Consider the following 20,785-nt stretch of genomic DNA (forward strand, 5'->3'; position numbering starts at 1 on the left):
AACCGACAAATTACACTCAGGTGAGAAACTTGCAGAGATGTGGGTTATTTCACCTCTTGGCAATTTCATTTCATTGCAGTTTTGGTCAATTCATTCCTTTGTTTTTTTTATTTGGAAAGTAGCTGTTTGCCACCGAATATTTTATCCCAAGTGTTTTTTTCGTTGTTGCCCACTTTCACGTTCACCGCAGATGACTTAAAACAATTTTCTGTAATGTCAACTTTTCTTTAATGATTTTTATTTTGATTAGGGGGTCATGATTTGAGTGTCAACTGATGCAAATGTTGATCAGAATCAATGACAATAAAGTTTCAACAAAGGTATCGATAAATGTACTATTAGCATCTGCTTAAAATTTTGAAACCTTTGAGCTTCTTATAATTCATGGAACCCAATCCTTACAAAGAAATGAAACTGACAAACTTAGGACATGGGTCCTAAGTTCAATGAGCAATTTAAGTAGTAAAGTTCAATTGTCCCACAGCCAATTTGTAAATGCCTCTATACTCATGACAGACAAATATAAAAAAGGTTTCTTCTGTCCTTGGTATTTTTTTGTTTTTCATATGTGACGTTTGTTTGGTTGAGATTATGTTTTGCTTTTTGCTTTATTTAAATGTGCTGCTCTGCTTGTTTTGTGCACATGCAGAGCTCTGAGGCCTTTTATGGCTCTTGTTTCCTGGTTATCCTCTCTTGATGCACGTGTTTTATCTTTATTTGATTGGATCGAAGTGGGTTCAGATTCTCAGGAAAGTCGGTGTCGCACCGTTTTCTGATCCAATCACCACTCACATGATCAAAGCTTTTATCAGTTGACTCCCATGGGGGTGGGAGACATCATAGCAGGAGAGTAGAAAAAGGTTGAAAGAGGGGGTTGAGGTGATTTCATTTTCACTACTTATTTTTATGCAATCAGTTGTTTTTTTTTTGTTTTTGTTTTTTTTAAAGATTGTTTTTTCCAGAGGTTAATGCTTCAAGCCATAGCAGATAAGATAAAACTCTAAGCTCAGTTTGATATCATTAACCGACAGGCTAGAACCATGCATCCCAAAAAGTTATAGTGATACTAGGACGTCTTTTGTGGTATCAAACTGAAAACCACAATTATTTGCTAGATAACGTAGTTTACCAGGAATAACTTAAAGAATTCCAGTCAAACTCAGCATTTTGCTAATTTCATGGTTCCCTGTGGTTTCCTTTGGAGGTGTTCAAAAGTTTTGGTATTGGCAATTGACACTGTAAACAAATAGATACCAATTGTAAAATAAGCAAATTAGCACATGCAAGACAAAAAAATTGTTGTTCACACATATCTACTTTAAACAAAAGCTAATCAAGAAATCACGTAAACAATTCTCGAGATGCAATTTGTAAATCTGAGATCAAGACATTGTTGTACTCAAGCATGCTAACAACTATTAGCTAAGAATGCATGCTAACAAGCTAAGAGCATGCTTCCAATGTTTTATTTATTTATTTAATATTAAAACACAATATGAATGTGACTAATGTGGTTATACAGTATGCTTGTGAAAAAATTTTATTTTGGTTGAATAAGAAATTTTGAATTAAGCATCAATGGATTTAATTAAGATTTAAGATGGAAGTCTCTTCATGTAGTGTCTTCAAACATTACATCAAACACATTCACTGACTATTGCATAATGCTGTTAAATATATAATATGATAAATCTTAAAAAGAAGGAAATGACTTGTCTGCAATCATCACCGAGTTTTATTTGCATGGGGACCATATTGAATTTTGAAGTCAATGTTGGTAAGAAACCACCTGCATTTTCACTCAGAATTACGACTTCAGAGAACATTTCTGTTGTTAGTAAAAAATTAGTCCAGAATTAAATCTCACCTTTCATGCAATCTTCCATGCTCATGGATAGAAAGGTATTGTTTTCTTTTTCACCATTTGTTTTTATGACATAAGATAGCAATAAAGTCCATATCGTGTTGAACTATTGTGTAAAAATGTCAGTCAGCTTGGTGTTATAAACTTTTAAGAGCCACTGGACTTAAATGGAGAAAGCCTCAGTGTTTTGCTTCCCTCTACATGGACAAGTTTAGATAGTAGACTCAACAAAGACCCTGTAAATACAGTCATTCAGGCAGACATGAATACAGCTGCTTAACGTTAGTTCAAGAGGGGCTCATGGGCTACTTGGCAGCATGCTGACCTGAAGTAATATCTTCAATAAATTACAGAACATCTCTGTTTATATTTGAGGTATACTTCTCAGCTCTGGAAGGCTTTCAAACTTTTTTATTTTGCTGCTTATGAAAAGGCAGGGAACTCAATGTGCTTATCTATTGTGCTACAGTAGTCGATTAAATGTCCTGAAACAAGTAAACAAAGGGAATTTCCTGTCTGGCTATTTCTTTGGAAATTTCTTTCCTTGTTTTTGCCATCTAGCCTGGCATTGTTCAAAGGTCTCTAAGAAAAACAGGCGCTTCTGAGAACAAAGACTGTGCCTCGGGGTTGGACGTGTCATGAAAATGACATGTTCGCCCCAGTAAAAGCCTCAGGTTTTTTAGTAAGCCTCTTCCTTGTCAAGAAGTACTCATCTTGAAAAAATGGAAACGGGTGTGTTTTGCAAGACACGAGCGGCGTGGTTGCTTGAAGAAAGTGCCAAACAAAGCATTTGTCATTGTCAGAAGCACCGGGACGGCTGTTTCGATAGAGAAGCTCCCTCCCTGCAAGCTGTCACACTCTGACTCCACCTCCAGATATTCAGATCAGCCTCCTTAAGAGCCAGCACAATGAAGCAGGATCCTCCTGGTTGCTATGACTTCAGACTAGTGTTCGGGTGAAATGTAAGCAGGCTGGACGCGTCAGAAGAAGGTCCGCTATCTGACCAGTTGGATAACTTGACAGGACTCAGATTAAACCAGGGGGGCACTGGATCTTGTAAGCCGGAGCTTTTCTGAAGTGCTTTTAGGGAAACATTAGTGGTTTGTCATCTTCATAAGAACCGTCAGGGTGAAGGAGTGGATGTACAAGAGTCTCACCAGTGGAAGTGGAAAAGGAGGAGGCGAGAAGTTGAGTGAGGGCAGCAGCTGGCATGAGGATGGGCTGCGGTCCATGAACCCCTCTGAAGGATTAGAATGGTTTTTGTTACTTTTGACATGCCTCTGGCTTCAATGGTAAGCTCCATTGCTATGGTGGGAAACTGTTGATAGCTTTTATCCTCTGTTTAATTGCAACTTCCAGACTTTGGTTTAGTCTATGGAAACATTTTGTTTTGCTAAAAGTGTTCGGTAAGAACATTTCTTTATGTTTGGAGCAGATTAGCTCAAAACTTTCTCATGTCTACTTTCTGTATTGAGTGAGGATTTAAGTGCTGTGCTCTAACTGGGAAATGGTCCAGATTTTTTGTTTCTCACCATAAGGACTTCCTGACACCTGCATCCTCTTCCACTTCTTAAAAGAAACCCAAAGTGGCTCAATTTTGGTTTCCTTTTCATTGAAACTTTCCCGTTTTCACTACTTTCTGAAAGACGGTAGTGAAAACTTGAAATTATATTTCTAGTTTACATTCCTAATCTACTTTGGAAATTTTTTTTTCTCTCAGATAAAACATGAGATTGTTTTGTAGAACCATTGATTTAAGTGTGTTTGAGATGCACCATTCAGATTATTGTGTTGATCACTAATTTCTGTAAATTTTGCTCTGGCTGGCCATCTTTTTGCATGTTCTATTTTTTTTATGACTAATATGAGAAGAAAGCAGCATTCAAAGTACCTTCTCTGGTATCTCTGCCATTACTGGTGGTGTATATTTACATCTGGAGCAGACTGAGCTTCACAATGTATGACCGAGTGTTTATCTTAGAACAAAGTCAGAAGGATTACCCACTAGTTTTCCCATCTTATTGTAGCGATTAGAGTAGCTATCACTACCATAATTTTGCATTTCCAGAAGAATGTTGGCCTTTACATTAATGCTAGAATTTAAAAAGATGCCTGACATTTCCAACTCCAGCATTATCCAGGACACACAGAGGCCAATAGTTCAGATGGACTAAACAAAGCCCTTTTCTCATACTTTGATTAGGCCTCCTGTTATCTGCTGCATGTCTTGATCTCTCTCACTATCTTCAAGCATTAATGATCCTCAGACAAGCCTGAACATGTCATAAAAAACAGTTATTGTTTTAATAGCTTCTTGTTGATTGGTTGATTGATTGATTGTATGTCTCTTCTATACTGACTACATTTTAAAAACGTTTATTGATTCTGGAATCAGCTTCAAGTCTGTCTCTCATTAACGACATCCACAGCAAGGATGAAGCAATTACTGCAACTTGATTGATTCGTTCACTGAACATAAAATCAGATTTTAGGATTTCTTAATTGTTGGTTAATAATCAGAAAATAAAAATGAATGCTGAAAATAAACAAATTCACTCTGCATCCCTAAGCATCTCTGACCAGTGACTGACAGATAAAACACGGACTAAAAGTCAAATTTTATGTATCTGACTCATAAAATGCATCAAAACGAATAACTAGGGAAGGTGTTGTAGCTTTGGTTATTAATGAGAAAGAAAAAAAAGAGTTGCTTCATTCAAAGATTGCTAAATATGAAAAGATGTTTGTATTGTGTTCTGTACAGTAATGCAGAACATGATAGCCATTCTTTAGTTGTTGTTTTTTTTGTGTTGGAGTTCTGGCTGTATATGGTAAAAAATGTATCAAACATATAATTTAAATTTTCTTCACCAATTCTTGCTGAAAACACCTTCTTCCCTCACTTAGTAAAAGCATCAACAATCTGCAAGCTCACTTCTCCACTTTGTATGGAGCTCAGTGAAAGTTGAGTGCATGCTTTGAGGCTGAAATTGGGATAATCGTGTAATTTTATATCAGTCGATACCGATGCCTCTATCAAGGAGCTTGCAGTAATTTTTTTTAAATACTGGTTGCAGTAAAATGTCAAATTTTTTAAAGAAAATTTGGATTGGTTGGTTAAAAAAAAAAAACAAATCAGCGCACTTTCAGCTTCATCCAAGTTATCTGTAACTCCATATGTGCATCTCAATCATAATTAAAACAACAAAAAACATTCTTTATTGTGAGTCTGGCCAAGATGCTAAAAGCAAAGGTATTTGTGTGTGGAGTGGAGGTGGTGGAGGGGTGTTTCCAATGTTTTGACTGCAGAGTGTTTTGTTTCTGCTTAGTTAAGGGGGGTTTGATCAGTTAAAGAATTTTGTCGGAATGGCCGGCCGTTTTCAGCAACGGTGTCAGTGTCCTGGAATGTAAAGTTTCCTCATCGTTTGTTTGATGAGGTGAAGGTCATCAACTCCCCCTGTCATGCACACACACACACCGCCACCAACAGCAGATTCCTCGGCACCGACACTCCAACGACAAAAACAACTGCTTCCTCCGATACCGAGGTGACCCCTGTTTATTTGCTTTGCTGCTGCTCATAAAGTGGACAGAGTTTGTTGGAGCGCGCCGCGGGGCGGGGCCTGCTGACAGAGCAACAATGGACGGGGGAACAATGGCCAAACTCTGATCATCTGTTCCTATGGAACAACCTCCCTCCTGCTCCTTGTGATGTCATGAGCGTTGGCTGGGAGGAAATGGCAGTTCTTCCCTCTCCTGTTTGTGTCCCAACATGAGGATGGCTTTAACGAGTCAGTTGATGTCATCCTTCGCCATGAAAATCCCCTCCGATTTCCTGCTTATCCTGTCTTTGTATATTTCTCTCATTCCATTCTTTCCAACTCCCTGACTGGAATCTTTTTTTCCCTTGAAATGACACAATTACTGATAAGTGGTCTGTTTGTTTCATTTTCTGTTTTGTTACTGTACATCATGTAAGTTTTATCGGTTTGTGTCTCCTGTCAGGGTCAGGCTCGACGGAGGAAGAACATGACGGAGTTCCTGGGGGAGACCAACATTCCGACCCAGGATGCACTGGGACAGCTGGGCGGCTCGCTGCCCGCTGTCGGGGCAGGGCCGGACAGGTGGAAGAACCGTGCCGCCAGCCGCTTCAGTGGCCTGTTCGGCTCAAACGCTGGAGTGGGGCCCTTTGGCAAGGTAAGGCTCAGGCGAGAGTGTGAAACCCAAGAAGGTGCGCCTGCTGGTTCGATCAAAGCAGTGCGCTTTCTCTTACCCCAGAACTGAGTTGTTAAAAGCTGTGGGGAACATGCCTGTTGCCCAGACGTGCCTCACATTAGGAAAGCGTTCAGAAGCAAACAAAGCAGTAGCTGGCTGGAGTGGGAGGAGGTCAGAAGGCCACATCCCGCCAGCCCTGGTGAAATCATTTCCCTTCGGAGCCTCTTGACTTGTTGGCTTACTTACTTTCCTCGCAGCTGCTATGGAAATGCGTAGGTGGAAGGGGAAGCCTTTACTCACTAAGTTTCATCCAAAGGTTTCTTAGATTTTGAAAGAAAACTAACTATACCTGCAACTGATTATTTCAGTAACAGATATTTCTCACTATTAATCAGATAAAAAATTGTGCTTGTTGTAGATTTTTCATTTAAGCACTAAAGATTATTTTCTGCAATATTAGAAGTACATTAAAAATACAAATATTTCAAATTCTTTTTCACTAATGAAAATAAACATTTTATTGACCAAAATGCAATAAAAGTGTTTCTTTAGTGAAATCTTTATCATTTGTAGCAAAGGATACATCTACAGTAAATTTTTTCTGTTGTAAAAGGTTAACTCTGTCTGCTGTGCTTAACACCAGTACACTTAATAACTTTTGATTAATGGATTGATCATTAGAAAGCAAAAGGCGCTCAATAGATTATTTTACAGAATTTGAACCGAGTGAAGCTAAAACTATGCCAAATGTAAATATTTTATACACTTTTGACTTGATTTCTGCTCTGAGTGTGTTCTTTCAGCAAATGGCCTTTTTTATCTGTACACTTGAGATTAATTGGTTATTGATTCAATCAATTAAGTTTATTTGCATAGCACATTTCAGCAACAAAACAGTTCAAAGTGCTTTCTGCAGAAAAAACCCACAAAAATACAAAGTCATAGAACACAGTCAATAGGTGATTGACAATTATTTCAATAGTTGATTCACCAGTTAATCTAATTAATCGTTTCAGCCCTAAATCAAATTTAAAATTATTTTCAGTTATCCAGATTATACTTATACATTTTATTGTTTTCTATACAAAACAGTTGAGCAGAAATTCTGGTTTAAAGCTCCCTGGTTGCTCAAACTTCTGTTTCATTTTATCTACATTTCTAATCCACTTTGACTCAAATGAAGAGCATTGTGCTAACATCTAAAAATGCCCAACCCAACCCTGCGGTTACATCCGGCACATCTGCAGACGTCGTTCAGAGACACAATCAGTCATTTGTCAGTTCCAGACTCATATCTATTTTAGCTGATTTGGCCCCTTTTGCTCTTTCAGGACCAGAACCTGGACCTCTGTCATCCTTTTTAATGCAGGGTTCAGCAGCTGTCAGTTATTCTGTCTGAAAACCAGACAAATAAGCTCAGATCTGATCATGTTCTCTCTAAATTCACTGCAGACTCTTTTATAATTAGCTTCTTTACCCAACTGTAGCCTTCACCCCCACCCCCTGTCGTCTATTGTTAAAGTGGTCTCAATGCACAGAGCTCATTTTCATAACTGTGTAAAGGCTGCCAGCTTGAACAAAGAGCTGAATTTTGATTTAAATGTCAAGGTGCCATTAGAAGAATTAAAACAGTGAGTTCAGCGTGTAATCTTGGCCCTAATCTGGACCTTTTTCTGCTGCAGGAGTTGGACCGTCTCGAGCAGCTCCAGAGCAAACTCCACTCCTACTCGTTATTTGGGCTCCCCAAGGTGCCGCGGCAGCTCTCCTTCCACCACGACTCCTGGGAGGGAGAGGAGGAGGCCAACCTGGGCCTGGAGGACAGCTGGAAGACGCTGCTGGACGATCCGGAGGTACGAACACTTTGTTCACATCTAAAATAACTGTAAGCAAAATATTTTCTCGTTATTTGTTCCCATTATTTCTCTGTGTGGAGGTGGTTCAATATGGATTTAGAATTTTATCTGAATATTTTATGGTGCTATTGTAAGACTAAGTATTAGGGCCATACCAATAAAAAATGGTCATAAAATTACAGAAACTTGAAATAACACGAGAATAAACTTTATATATTGTGACTTCTATTCTCATACAATCTCATAATTGTATTTGTTTTATGCTCAATTGTACTATTGTGGTAACAATAAAACTATTATTTAAAAATGTAAATGTATGTCTGACAGCATTCATAATGCCACAAACCTAAATACTGTTCCTGAAAACAATCCCATTTAAAACAGGCTTCTTGAGACGTTTTTTACTTTAAAAAGTGTGATTTATATCACTAGGTTGCACACAATAGCTAGATTTAATCACACGTTTGAATTTTCTGATATTTTTCTGCTTTTGATCATTCTGTCAGTTTCTTTTATTTACCATCACTAGTTGAAATTTACAATATATCAAAATTCCTATGACAAAGCTTTCTCGAATGAATTATAAAGGATGCGGTAAATCTCAACCTCTACCTCTGAGCAACATTTTCCATTATGTGATTCGACCAAACAATGTTGCTGATCAAATTCCTCGTATCCTCCTTATCATCCATCCTTGTCTCCTCCTCTCTTACCTGTATTCCAGCAATAAAGCTTACAAAGCATATTGCAGTTAGAGCTGTAAATTCCTTTGGAAACGATAACATCCTTCTTACTCTGTCATTTGCTTTCACCTGTTAATGTGTATATGGCTAATCAGATTGTTGCCCGGTTGCTGTATTTTCCCTCTTATAGGAGATTTACTGCTGAAGGCTGGTTATATAAGCTGCATAGCTCAGTCATAGTGCTGCTCAGTGAAAACACTGGAAAATAGAATATTATTTGCAAATTCCAGATTTTTTGTTTTCATTTTTTATGGTTTGTGGGATTGAGTAATCCACTTTTACTTTTAACTCTACTCTTTTGGTTGTGCCCTTTTTAGCCTCCCTGTCACGTTGCAGATAGGATTTACCCTTTTTAATGTTTTAGATAAAAAAATAAAATCAGCTCCAAATCGCAACAGGACATCACTTTTAGATTAATTCAGAAGGAAAAATAATAATTTGCGGGGTTAGGCAGTGGAAGAAGCATTTAAGACTTGCATATTTCAGAAGGGGACAATAAATAAAACTTTCTGTTCATGAAGATTTAATTTTTGGAATGGAAGTTTTTTTTTTTTTCACCAATTTGCTCTTTGGGTTTCCGTAGTGTAGAGTGATGTCAGCCCACCCAGCGTCTGCCATCATGTTCCACAGCTTGCATTTATTTGAACTTTGAATTCAGCCCAACTCCCATATGGGATGATGGAAAGATTTTGAATTTTTTTTTATTTTTTTAGAAAAAAATTCATCAGAAATCTGATGTGGTGTGAAAAAAATTGAGATTTTATTTTAAAGCCATATTGCCCAACCCTTGTAGACAGTGGGATGCAGATAAATGAAATCTCATGTCTTGTGCAACAATGTGTGGAGACTATAACCCACACTCTGTTGTCTTTGATAACAGCCAATGTGATCTAAAAACGTTGTAACATGATACACAAACACAAACTTTTTATTAAACAGATTCACTATGAAAACTGATGTTTGACATTTAATTTGTAGCTCTTTCAAGGGTGCATCAGAAAAGCTGATTTTATTTATTTTATTTTTGCTTTAGCTTGGTACAGAGAATCATATTAGCATTCATTTACTTCACTTGAATATGCTGCATATATAACCACTGAGTAATATGTGGCTTTTCACCTGCAAGTTGGAGATTAAGGGTAGTATTGACGTCCTACCTCCAGGCAGCATGATTTTAAATTAAAGCTGGAAGGAAACGAAAATAAAGTTTCTTGATAATTTACGTGTGGAAAAATTTCACATAGTTTCCATGCATATCTAATATGGTAACTGAGCTTTTCTCAGTCCTAAATGGCAGGATTCTTTATTTTTCTGTTCTATATGCTTAAAATCAAGAGAAGTTGGTCTTTACGAGCAAGTCAAATATTATGTAAAGCTATTAAATTAGAATTTCATCCTTTATTCTAATATTTAGTTAATTTTTATATGGAGAAGTTGCTGACAAATTTTAATACAGACCTAGGAAACATCTAAATGCTCAAACATTTGCTCATCTCTTTATAAGAAAGAAAATCAAAATGACTCTTTGCTTAATATCGAACAGGTTTATTCTACTTTTTTATTTTCTTTTTTCTTTCACCGTGAAATTCATTGGAACTTAGCTGAAACTCATTTATGGTGGCTGTCGGTAAACTAGTCAGTTGTGTGGGCCAATGTGTCATACTCAAGAAAACCTTTGTGTTTTCATGTAGGCGCTGACGAAGCGACAATTCCACCAGCAGGAGGCGATATGGGAGCTGCTGAATACAGAGGCCACCTACATAAAGAAACTCAGAGTCATCACTGATGTAAGTACAAAGAAAGCTTTTGAAATCTGCCGCCATAGATAATTTACACAATGACTTCCTTGTTGGGATTTTGAAGCAATAAAATGTATTTCCGTCTCTGCAGTAAACCTTAAACTTGAATGCTATTTCCTCCAGCTGTTCCAGTGTGGGCTGCTGAACCTGCAGGAGAGCGGCCTGCTGATGGATGTGGAACCCACCAAACTGTTCAGCAACATCCAGGAGATAGTCCGGCTCCATATCTCACTGTGGAACCAGGTCATGCTGCCCGTTCTGAAGAAAGCCAGGGAGGCCCGGGCCCTGCTCGACCCAACTCGCCTCCATGATGGCTTCAGGACGGTCAGTAGTGGTTAAACTATACTGGAAAAGTGTGTATTCTATCGGCAACAAATGACCAAAAGACAGAGAAAGTAAAGAAGAAAATAAAATGCAGAACACAAATAAGTTCAGTTTTTAAAATTTACCAAGTTTATCACATACAGTTATGGAAAAACATGACAGCAGCGTGATTTCAGGTGCTTCATGTACCTGAAACTAACCCAGCATTAAGCATTTGGCAAGGATTCAAAACATACTGAACAGAGAAAACTAAGAAGGCGGCTTTGTGTTAATCTAAGTATAATCTAAATAGGAAGTAAGTACCGTAGTTTATCTTGCTGAGGAAATAAACAAAGTAAGGTGCATAAGTTTAGCCTGTAACTAGTACAGTGTCCTGCACAGCTAAATGTGTGGCCTTCTCTGCCTTGCTCTGCTCCTGTCAATCACACAACCCAGATGATTTGCACCTGACTCATCCTGTGGCTACAACAAATGACAAAATGGAGCTGGATGTGCTCTAAAGAAGCAATTAGGAGTTTCCCCTTGCCGGTGTAGTAATATCTGTTTTATGCCTTTATGTTTTCAGTTTGGGTCCAGGTTCCAGCCATACATTCATTACTGCATGGAAGAAGAGACCTGCATGGAGTACATGCGCACGCTTCTCAGGGACAATGAACCCTTCAGGACGTATGTTACGGTTAGTACGCCTCTGTCACCCATAAAGCTAATTTTACATCCCTTCAACATGCCCTGATCGGACACACTCATCCTTCTCCTGTGTTTTTGACGCTTGACTTCCTGCCTTTGTCTTTAGTGGGCAGAGACCCATAAGCAGTGTAACCGTCTGAAGCTGGCCGACATGTTGGCAAAGCCTCATCAGAGACTGACCAAGTATCCCCTTCTGCTGAAGAGCATACTGAAGAAAACTGACGAGCCGTCAGCCCGCGACATCGTTAACAGCATGGTGAGGATCCCAGTAACCATTACTGTTCCTATTGGGATTTATTCACCCTGCATCAGGTTTGAACATGAGCATTTTTTGTGTGTTTCAGTTGGTCACTGTTGAGAGCTTCATCAACAGCGTGGACTCGCAGATGCGACAGCGTCAGGAGCAGCAGAAGCTGGCCACCATCTCCGCTCGCATAGAGTCCTACGAGGCTGTGGAAGGCAGCAGTGAAGAAGTGGAGAAGGCAAGAAGCTAATTTATCACACCACAGAGCTGTCAGTTATAAGGCTTTATGTAAGCTCTTGTTTCACACTTTCTTTTCTTCTTGGGTCTTCTCCTCTTCAGATCCTCAAAGAGTACAACCACTTCGATCTAATGTCTCCCATGAGGGAAACGTCACCAGAGGAGACTCGACAGCTGCACCTTGAGGGAGCTCTGAGGATGAAAGAGGGCAAAGACAGCAGGGTAAGACTGAGTCACACGACCGCTTGTAAATGCATTGATGCGCTCTGCTCTTTGAAGTCACACCTGGTTTCTGACTTTTGCCCCGCAGATGGATGTCTACTGTTTCCTGTTCACCGACCTGCTGCTAATTACCAAACCGGTGAAACGAGTTGAAAAGGTTAAAATTATCAGACAGCCTCTCCTCATTCACAACGTCGTCTGTAAGGAGCTCAAGGATCCTGGTAAGTGCAAGATATTTTTTTGGTTTTTTTGGACAGATTTTAGTATTTAGGTTGCACGTGATTTGTTTTGTCTGGAAATGTGAAGTGGAGAAAAGCAGGAAATCCACAACATGGAGGAACTGTAACAATGTTCTGCATAAAATGCCAAAATATGAGCAGTAACATAAAAATATTATTTATCTTTTTCTGTCTGTGGCACTGACATTATGAATTTCTTTGCAATCTTAGGTTCTTTTATTCTTATCTACCTCAACGAGTTCAAGAGTGCAGTAGCAGCTTACACTTTTCAAGCCAACAGCGCCTCCCAGGGGCGAAGCTGGATTGAGGCAATTTGCAATGTACAGGTTGGTGAAATGGTTCTCCCATTTTCAGCTGAGATGTGCAGTCCTTATATGATGGTGTGATTATTTTTTGATGTCTTTTTTAAAAAATTTTTAAACTTTGTGATTTCTTGTAGAACCAGCTGCAGAAGCTCCGTAGTCAGGAAGTCCTCCGGCAGCAGGACATTAAGAAGAAATGCACAGCCGAGGAGGAAGAGGAAGATGAGAGCAGCAACTCCGCTACCAGCTCCCCGATTCTTCGGCACAAGGAAGAGCAGAACTCCAGGTACTGTGGTGTCCCACTGACTTTCTCCTCTTGTTGGCTTCATTCTTCAGCCAATTCTGTTCAGTACAATTTAATTGGTGCCAGTTCAAAACAATTTTGCACTTAAATACAGAGTCAGTTCAATGTAATAAAGCTTGCAGATTCAAAGTCAATTGCATTCTTTCAATCAGAGATTGGCAACTTTTACAACCATAAAAGCTTTTTTGCCTTCAGTTCAGCTAAGCGCTTTTTTTTTTAAACCGGAACATGACTCTTCAAAATAAAATTTTGTTTTTTTAATACCTACTACAGGAAATTAGTTTAGTTTTTTTTGGGGGGGGGTTATTTTAAAAAATGAATACTTTATGTCGTAAGACAATTATATTTGTAATAATTTTACCCTGAGTAAAGAAAATATTTATCTGTATCAACGACATGTGCTGGATGGGACAGATTTATGTAATTCTTGAAATCCACTTGGTGGGCTGCACAGAATTATTCCATGTTTGCTTTCGTCACCCCTGATTTTACTCTTGTTTTTAGCACTTTTATTAAAGCTCAAAATCCTGTCTTTTCAGCCAGTCAGACGGTTCAACCGAGACCTTGTCTGTGATGGATGTGGATGAGCTGACTGAGCACCAACAATCCCCTGCCTCCAGCACAAACTTCGAGGAATGCTCCAGCAGAGACTCAGAGCCCGACCTAGTTCTCCTGTCAGACAGGTCAGAGCTCCAGGAGCCCACCTACCGAGCGCATCCCATCGTTTACATCGGACAGATTCAGGAGGAGAACGAGGAGCTGGACCCGCAGCGCCGGTCGCTCTCTATGGACAGTGCGTATGGTACCCTCTCTCCTGAGTCGTTTCAGCGGGAGCTGCAGCCGCAGCCCATCCAAACTGAGGGTGAGGAGGTGGAGGAAATGCAAGACCAGGTGGTGGAGTTTGGCAAAAATGGAAAAGTGGAAGAACAGAAGGAAGAGGAAGAGGAGGAAGAAGTAGAGGAAGAAGAAGAGGAGGAGGAAGAGAATGGATCTGTAGGGTCCCAGCTGTCTGTGGTGCAGTCAACTAAACCTCGCCGGCGGCCTCCTGTGCAGACCAAGGTTCAATGCATGCAGAGGCTGACCTCTCTGACCTTCTCCCGCTCAGAGGACAACCTCCTGCAGCGGGTCCATGGCGAGGAAAACCCTGTGTCTCTCACACACTCTTTCAACTCCGAGTCCCAGGAACTGGACTGTACGGACGTAGACCCGTCCTCTCTGGCTCACAGCAAGAGCCTGTCGGAGTTGCGGCGGAACGGCTTCAACCGCTCCGAAGACTGCCTGAGCTCCAGCATGCCCTCCGACAAACTGCAGGCCAGCCTCAGCCGGGCCGAGGCCATGCTCAACCATAAGACACAAGAAGAGGCGGATGGGGAGATGGCGCCATCTAGCAAAGCTGATAGAAAATGCGAGACGACGACGACAACAGTGGACACGAATTCACCCAAAAACAAAAAAAGGAAATCTCCAGCCCAACAGCACAAGAAGCTAACATTAGCTCAGCTTTACAAGATACGCACAACTCTTGTTCTAAACTCCACACTGACGGCATCGTAAGTCGCTGCTTTTGAAATTTCAAACTGTAGATTTTAGATCGTTTTGCATTTACAACAACATGCCTATTGATGTTTATTTCTCTCTTTCCAGGGAGGTCTAACTTTTCCAAACGGCAGAGGGGCATCAACATCACAAGGGTTAGCGCTTGTTTTGTTTGGAGGAACTGATTTTCTATAGACACAGATGCGATCTTTGTCACACTGCCCTCTCCCTTGCAGTTGCTATTCTGGACATTTTTATTTGTACATCAACAATCACTTAGTTTTTTAAAAAATGTTTCATTTGGTCTTGAATTCCTCAAACAAAAAGGGAGGGGACATTAACTGCCTGCACTTTGCAAGAGAAGTAGCACTGGAGGGTTGGAACCTGCATCGAGGAGACGTCCAGGCGGAGGTCCGACAACCTCGTCCCTGCACTCCACACAGGAGACGCTGAACTCTTCTCTTCCTCTCACTCATGAGTTGAAGAAAGAGACACCAAATCTTGAATATGCTTGTGTGTCAGCAAGAAAAAACAAAAAAAGAAAAAAAAAACTCCTGGACACTTGTATTGCTCCTGATTTGCTTCAACAAAGAAAAATTTTGCAGTTTTCTTTAAGAACAAAACTAAGGAGTGAAATTTTCAGCCATGTAATGAATCGCTTGCGTATGATGCGTTTCCGATTCTTGACTGAACCGAAACTGGTCACCATCTCCTTTGATTATGCAAACCCGCCCAAAGATGGGAGGTCTGTGTAACCCTGCGAGAGCAAAAACTAAAACAAAAACAACCACAAGAAAGCAGTCCAAATAAGCCAGTTGCATTTCAGCTTGATTTCAACTTTGTGTTTACTGTACGCGTTTTTTGCTGAACTAATGACTAAAAATGGGTGACTGAAGCCATTTTGTTTTGGTTTTTTTTCTGCACTATACATGTTCTGGCTTTGAGGAGCGCACACACAAAAAAAGAAAATGGATTCACAAGAAGAAAGGAAAGTCTCACTAGCATGTGCTTCTTTCTTAGTAACGTTAGCAGGTTGAAGAAAGAGGTTTGTGGTAATTCTTCTGCAGAGCTTTAGCTGAATAATGTTCTCCAGGAGATTAAAAGAAGCTTTTCCGATCAGTAACTTTTTTTTTTTTTTGCCCAAACCAAATAGGTAAATGAAATTGTTTACTTCTGTTTTTTGTTTGTGTGTAATATTTATTACCCCTGCTATGTTTTATATATAAGATTTTGTTTATGTTTGCTTTCAAGATTTGTAAATGTTTTTTGTTAATATTTTGGTTATTTTTGTCATGTCAGGCATTAACATGCTAAGAACCAAAATCATGTCTTTTCTTTCAGGAATGACTACAAAGTGTCTTATGAAATAATAAAAAAACTTACAAAATACCTTAATTTTTTTGTTTTTAATACAGTCATTGTGTTTATATTGAAATAGAGACTGAATTTTATCAAACCACCCGTCCAGAAGACCTGAGAGGTCTGGAAGGTTGATACAACAACAGCAGATCTTTGAGGTATTGTGGTGCTAAACCGTTCAGTGATTTGTAAACTAACAACAGCATTTTAAAATATATTCTTTGAGCTACAGGGAGCCAGTGGAGGGACTTTAAAACTGGTGTTATGTCTCTATCTTCCTGGTTTTAGTGAGAACACGAGCAGCAGCATTCTGGATCAGCTGCAGCTGTTTGATTGATTTGTTGGACAGACCTGTGAAGATGCTGTTGCAATAATCAATGTGACTAAAGATAAACGCATGGATGAGTTTTTCTAGATCTGGCTGAGACATTAGTCCTCTAATCCTGGAGATGTTCTTCAGGTGATAGAAGGCTGACTTTGTAATCGTCTTTATGTGGCTCGCAAGGTTCAAGTCCGAGTCCATCAGCACTCCCAGGTTTTGGGCCTGATTGTTAGTTTTTAGTTGTAATAACTGAAGCTGTGCATCGACTTTAGATCGTTCCTCTTTAGGTCCAAAAATAATGACTTCAGTTTTGTTTCTGTTCAGCTGGAAAAAGTTTTGGCACATCCACACATTTATCTGTTCTAAACATTTATTCAGTGATTGGATGGGTTCAGTCACCTGGTGACATTGTAATGTAGAGCTGTGTGTCATCCGCATAGTTGTGGTAGCTAATATTATTTCCTGTTATAACCTGAGCTAGTGGGAGAGTATGTAAACTTCTGAATCCAAAGACATTAACAATTACATCTGACTTATTTTTACTGATACCAGCACACTGCAAAAACATACAATCTTACCAAGTACTGGTCTAGTTTTTAGTTCAAATATCAGCACACTAGAAATAAAACAGAACTAATTTGCTAAGCTTGTTTTGAGTCAATAATTTCTTAATTTCAATGAAAAAGTATTAATTCCACTCTCGGATTATTTCACTTATAGGAAAAATGCTTTGTATAAATTAATCTGGCAGTGGCACAAATACTTTTTTAGCCCTTTTTTGACTAAACAAGTTCCTATTTTTTTGCTGACAAGTTATTTGCAAGTTCTTATTTCATGCATATTGGGATATAACTAGAAATAAATGTGAAAATGTTCAAAGGGTCTAGTTAATCTTGCTAAGCACAGCAAATGTATTAGTTGTGTCCACACATCTGCTAAATCAACAATGTAATGTGTTCTAAATCTTTATTTAAAGCTGATCCGTGGGAGAAGAGGTGAAACATTACTTTAGCTCTGTCAAAGCACTTGGTCAATTCATTTGGAGTATTTAGAGCTAGAGATAATTCATCCGAGTTTCTGGGAAATCAGGGATCACATATCGAGTACAGCTGTCTGTCTGGGACAGCCGTCTGCTTCACACAAAGTTCATCCGACTCATCTCTGCTTTCAGCATGCCTGCAGGTCGTCGGAGCCGAGCTTGCTGGCCACGGGTAACGTCAACGCCAAGGTGTATTTACAGGTGATTATATCAGCTAATCGGTGGATTACAGCATGTTGAGTCGACACAAGCCTCTAAGCTGGGGTGGAAAAAAGACAGAGCGCTGCTGTGGGATTTTTGCCTTAATCTGGCCTCAGAAAGCATGTGGCCCCTCCTGCTCTCACATCTGGCCTGCTTGGATTTACGGTTGTAATCCATGGGTTTGAAACTATTTTATCATGCTTCACTGCTGATATGCTGGACTTTAATTATTAAAATGCAGATTTTCATTTTAGTTTTGATGTAATTACACATTCTTGTTCGATTAGCTTCTGCTAAGTAAGTAATGAGGTTGTCCCCCCAATATGGCCCTGGGCCAGCTGCCTCTATAGATTAGTTGCAGATAAATAAGGACATGCTGTCAGATGTAATGACAGTCTGGTGTGTTGCATGCAGGAAACAAAAAAATATATATACATTTCTTGGAGAGGTTGGTCTTTAGACCTTGGAATTATATGTTAAACACCCCTAACTGTTAAAAGTGATGGCTTTCATTCCTTTATTGCTTAAAAACATATCTTGGATTGATGCTTAAAATATGAGCTGCAAAATAACAGGACAACACATGAAAGTATGTTTCACTATATTTTGACTATTTTCTTTATTTTTTTTTCAAAGTGTCCACACCACTCTGTTCTTAAGGATCTTGTCCACTGAAAATTAATTTTTCATTTGGTTTTGAATGACATTGTGACACCTACCTAAAGTGCACTTTTATGCAGATGACATAAAAGTGCATCACATTAACTCTAAAACAGGCTGTTGATGCAACATTTATGTTTTCCAATAAGAACTCCTATATTTCAGATGATGCTGATGATTCAACCCAAGCAGAGATATTGTTGTGAGCTACAAGGGTTTGTACTCAATGTTTCTTCCCTGTTATGGCTGCTGAGGTATGGTGGAAATGTTTGCTCAGTGCAGCCAGGGCGACGGAGGGTTAACACCACTCACTGCGGCAGATGTCAAAAACCATGCTGTAAAAAATGTCTGATTAACACAAAGGGGCACTTTGTCAAATCCTGATTAAAGGAGCACTTTCATTTATTAAACTCTGTCAATCCCCTGGACTGTTTTAGAGCAAGGGATTAAAACCAGGTAGACACTATTGTCTTCTAAACAATCCCTCTTTAAGCTGTAGCTGTTTCCTGGTGCCCCGACGAGGCCAGGCTGACTGGCTGCCTGTAATCTCAGCAGAGGCTTATGGGTCACTACTACCGCTACACATTCCCATTCATCAACCTCATCCCCTTTAAAGGGACTATGTGATTGGATTTAGGACATGTTCTACAGGGGCAAAAAAAAAAAGGGAAGAGCTCAGTGAATCGTGTTTACAAGGGCTGTACTGTGAAAAGGCCTGTGGATGAGTGGAAGCCATATGGTGTGGCTAACTCTGGGAACATCTGCCGTCGATCACAACCACAGTCAGCCATCAGACTGGTGACCTTCACATAGACCATGGGAACATCTGGGTCCTTTCCTTCTCATCCACCACATTGAGCAGCCAAATGGCAACAATGATGTCAGGATGAAGTCTTTAAACATGTTGCAAGGAAGCAGTGGGATAATACTGATTGATGTAATCAATCAATCAATTAATCAAATTTTATTTGGTTAATAAAAATTTCAGTAGCAAGACATTTCAAAGTGCTTTGCATCATAACAAACTCAAAAACACAAAAGTCATCAAGTTGGGGGCTCTTGCCTTTCCATCCACAAAAGGTTTACTGGTTACACTCCTACTGTGTTAATCAAAAATAGAATCAAGTCTGATTATTTCTGGAACTCATTTATCACCAGAAGCACAGAACTTTTATGGTTGTGTTTAATTTCCGCATACAGTTTTCACGCTACATCACAATCTTCAATTTTTATGTTCTTCACACAAACAAAAACCTTTTGTGCATATGTAATAAGACTTCATGGAACCATATTTTGCTGTAATTACAACTTCTAATCTTTTGGGATACAACAGCTTTGCGCATCTAGAAAATTATATTTGTACTGGATTTTCTTTGGAACATAACTTACAGGTTTGACTGGGCTGTTCTGACATGTGAATATGCAATGAACTGCTTATTTAAGATCATTGTCCTGCCAGAAAATTAAACTGAGTTTTTTGCAGTTAAGATCAGGTTCCCGTTGTACTTGGAGAAAACGAATTCCCACAGCATGTTGCTACCATCACCATGTTTCAGTGTAGGGAAAATCTACTTAAGGTAATGCACACTTTTTTCCTGTCTCTGATAGCATTTTGTGTTGACTAAAAGGTTTAAATATGGATATTTTTTTCCAATAAATGCCCTTTTTTTGCTCTGTACTTTAAAGACAAGATTTTCAGATCGTGACTAACAGTCGCCCTGTCAATGGATTATCCTGCCTAAATTAGCAGGTGTTGTGGTAATTGAGTTTTACTCTTGAGACCATATTTCAAAGTTTTATTCCAGGCCAGGGACATGCAACCTGAAGTACAAGTTGCTCCTTGGACTATCTACAACTTAAAAAAAAATAATAAAGATTCCCCAAATTAGAATAATATAAAACTGAAAATGACCTATAAGCTTTTACTTGCTCTCATTCTGTTGTAGAAACTCTTTGAAAAAACTGAAAGTCTTCTGGAACCTGGATTTGTTTTGCATGTCTTACATTTTACCATTATTATTTTTTTTCATTGAATTTCTACATCATAATGACATTAAAAGTACCAGTAGCAGTGATAGTCATTATTATTAGTTATTACTTATTTATTTTAAAGCCTAAACATGGAAATAAAATTGTGGTTCTTTAAACATTCCGACAAACATCCTGTATTAAAATAATAAACAGCCTTGTTTCAGAAAATTATGTAACATTTATAGTTTTAGGTTTTATTTAGTTGGATTGAGTGCAAAAAATGGCTCTTTAGATAATAAAGTTTGACTTAGGATTTTGGTAATGACCAAGTCTGATAAGACTACTGAAACATCCTTTTTAATGCAATTCTGACGGCAGCTCCTGGTTGCAATGAGGTGCAACCAAAGCTTCTTCCTTAGTACCATGTCTGCATGAAGCTGGAGAAGATGAGAAAACAAGACATTTTGAACAGATGGATGTTTTTCTGTCTGTACAAGTTGCAGAAGTAAAGAACGCTAAGTGAGGTCAATTCTCCACCATCACCTGTTTTATATCCGTCAGCTTAGAATATTATTGAATTGTTCATTTAATGGTAACTTTATTCACTCAGTAAAAAGATAAGTGGCATACGAACTGAAGCCTTCATTTCTCTTAATTATAATGA

At 39.1% G+C, this 20,785-nt stretch overlaps 1 protein-coding gene across 5 annotated transcripts in view; it reads left to right on the top strand.

The window, feature by feature from the left end:
• plekhg5b (pleckstrin homology domain containing, family G (with RhoGef domain) member 5b) overlaps nt 1-15,964 on the top strand; it is a 74,625-nt gene extending 58,661 nt beyond the window's left edge. For 4 of the 5 annotated variants that reach the window (XM_055056890.1, XM_055056889.1, XM_055056893.1 and 1 more), the window contains 13 exons: nt 5,870-6,061; nt 7,762-7,929; nt 10,367-10,462; nt 10,598-10,798; nt 11,364-11,474; nt 11,592-11,741; nt 11,830-11,967; nt 12,069-12,188; nt 12,277-12,409; nt 12,638-12,753; nt 12,867-13,015; nt 13,573-14,583; nt 14,678-15,964. In XM_055056890.1, the coding sequence (XP_054912865.1) occupies nt 5,870-6,061; nt 7,762-7,929; nt 10,367-10,462; nt 10,598-10,798; nt 11,364-11,474; nt 11,592-11,741; nt 11,830-11,967; nt 12,069-12,188; nt 12,277-12,409; nt 12,638-12,753; nt 12,867-13,015; nt 13,573-14,583; nt 14,678-14,687 (2,595 nt within the window). In that variant the 3' untranslated portion in view covers nt 14,688-15,964. Of the gene's footprint in view, nt 1-5,869; nt 6,062-7,761; nt 7,930-10,366; nt 10,463-10,597; nt 10,799-11,363; nt 11,475-11,591; nt 11,742-11,829; nt 11,968-12,068; nt 12,189-12,276; nt 12,410-12,637; nt 12,754-12,866; nt 13,016-13,572; nt 14,588-14,677 lie in introns of those variants that run through there. The other variant, XM_055056894.1, reaches the window with a different exon arrangement.
• Nucleotides 15,965-20,785: the final 4,821 nt, after the last annotated feature.

Source organism: Poeciliopsis prolifica, unplaced genomic scaffold (genome assembly GCF_027474105.1).
Source record: "Poeciliopsis prolifica strain line A6 unplaced genomic scaffold, Auburn_PproV2 SCAFFOLD046, whole genome shotgun sequence".
Classification (NCBI taxonomy): Eukaryota; Metazoa; Chordata; class Actinopteri; order Cyprinodontiformes; family Poeciliidae; genus Poeciliopsis; species Poeciliopsis prolifica.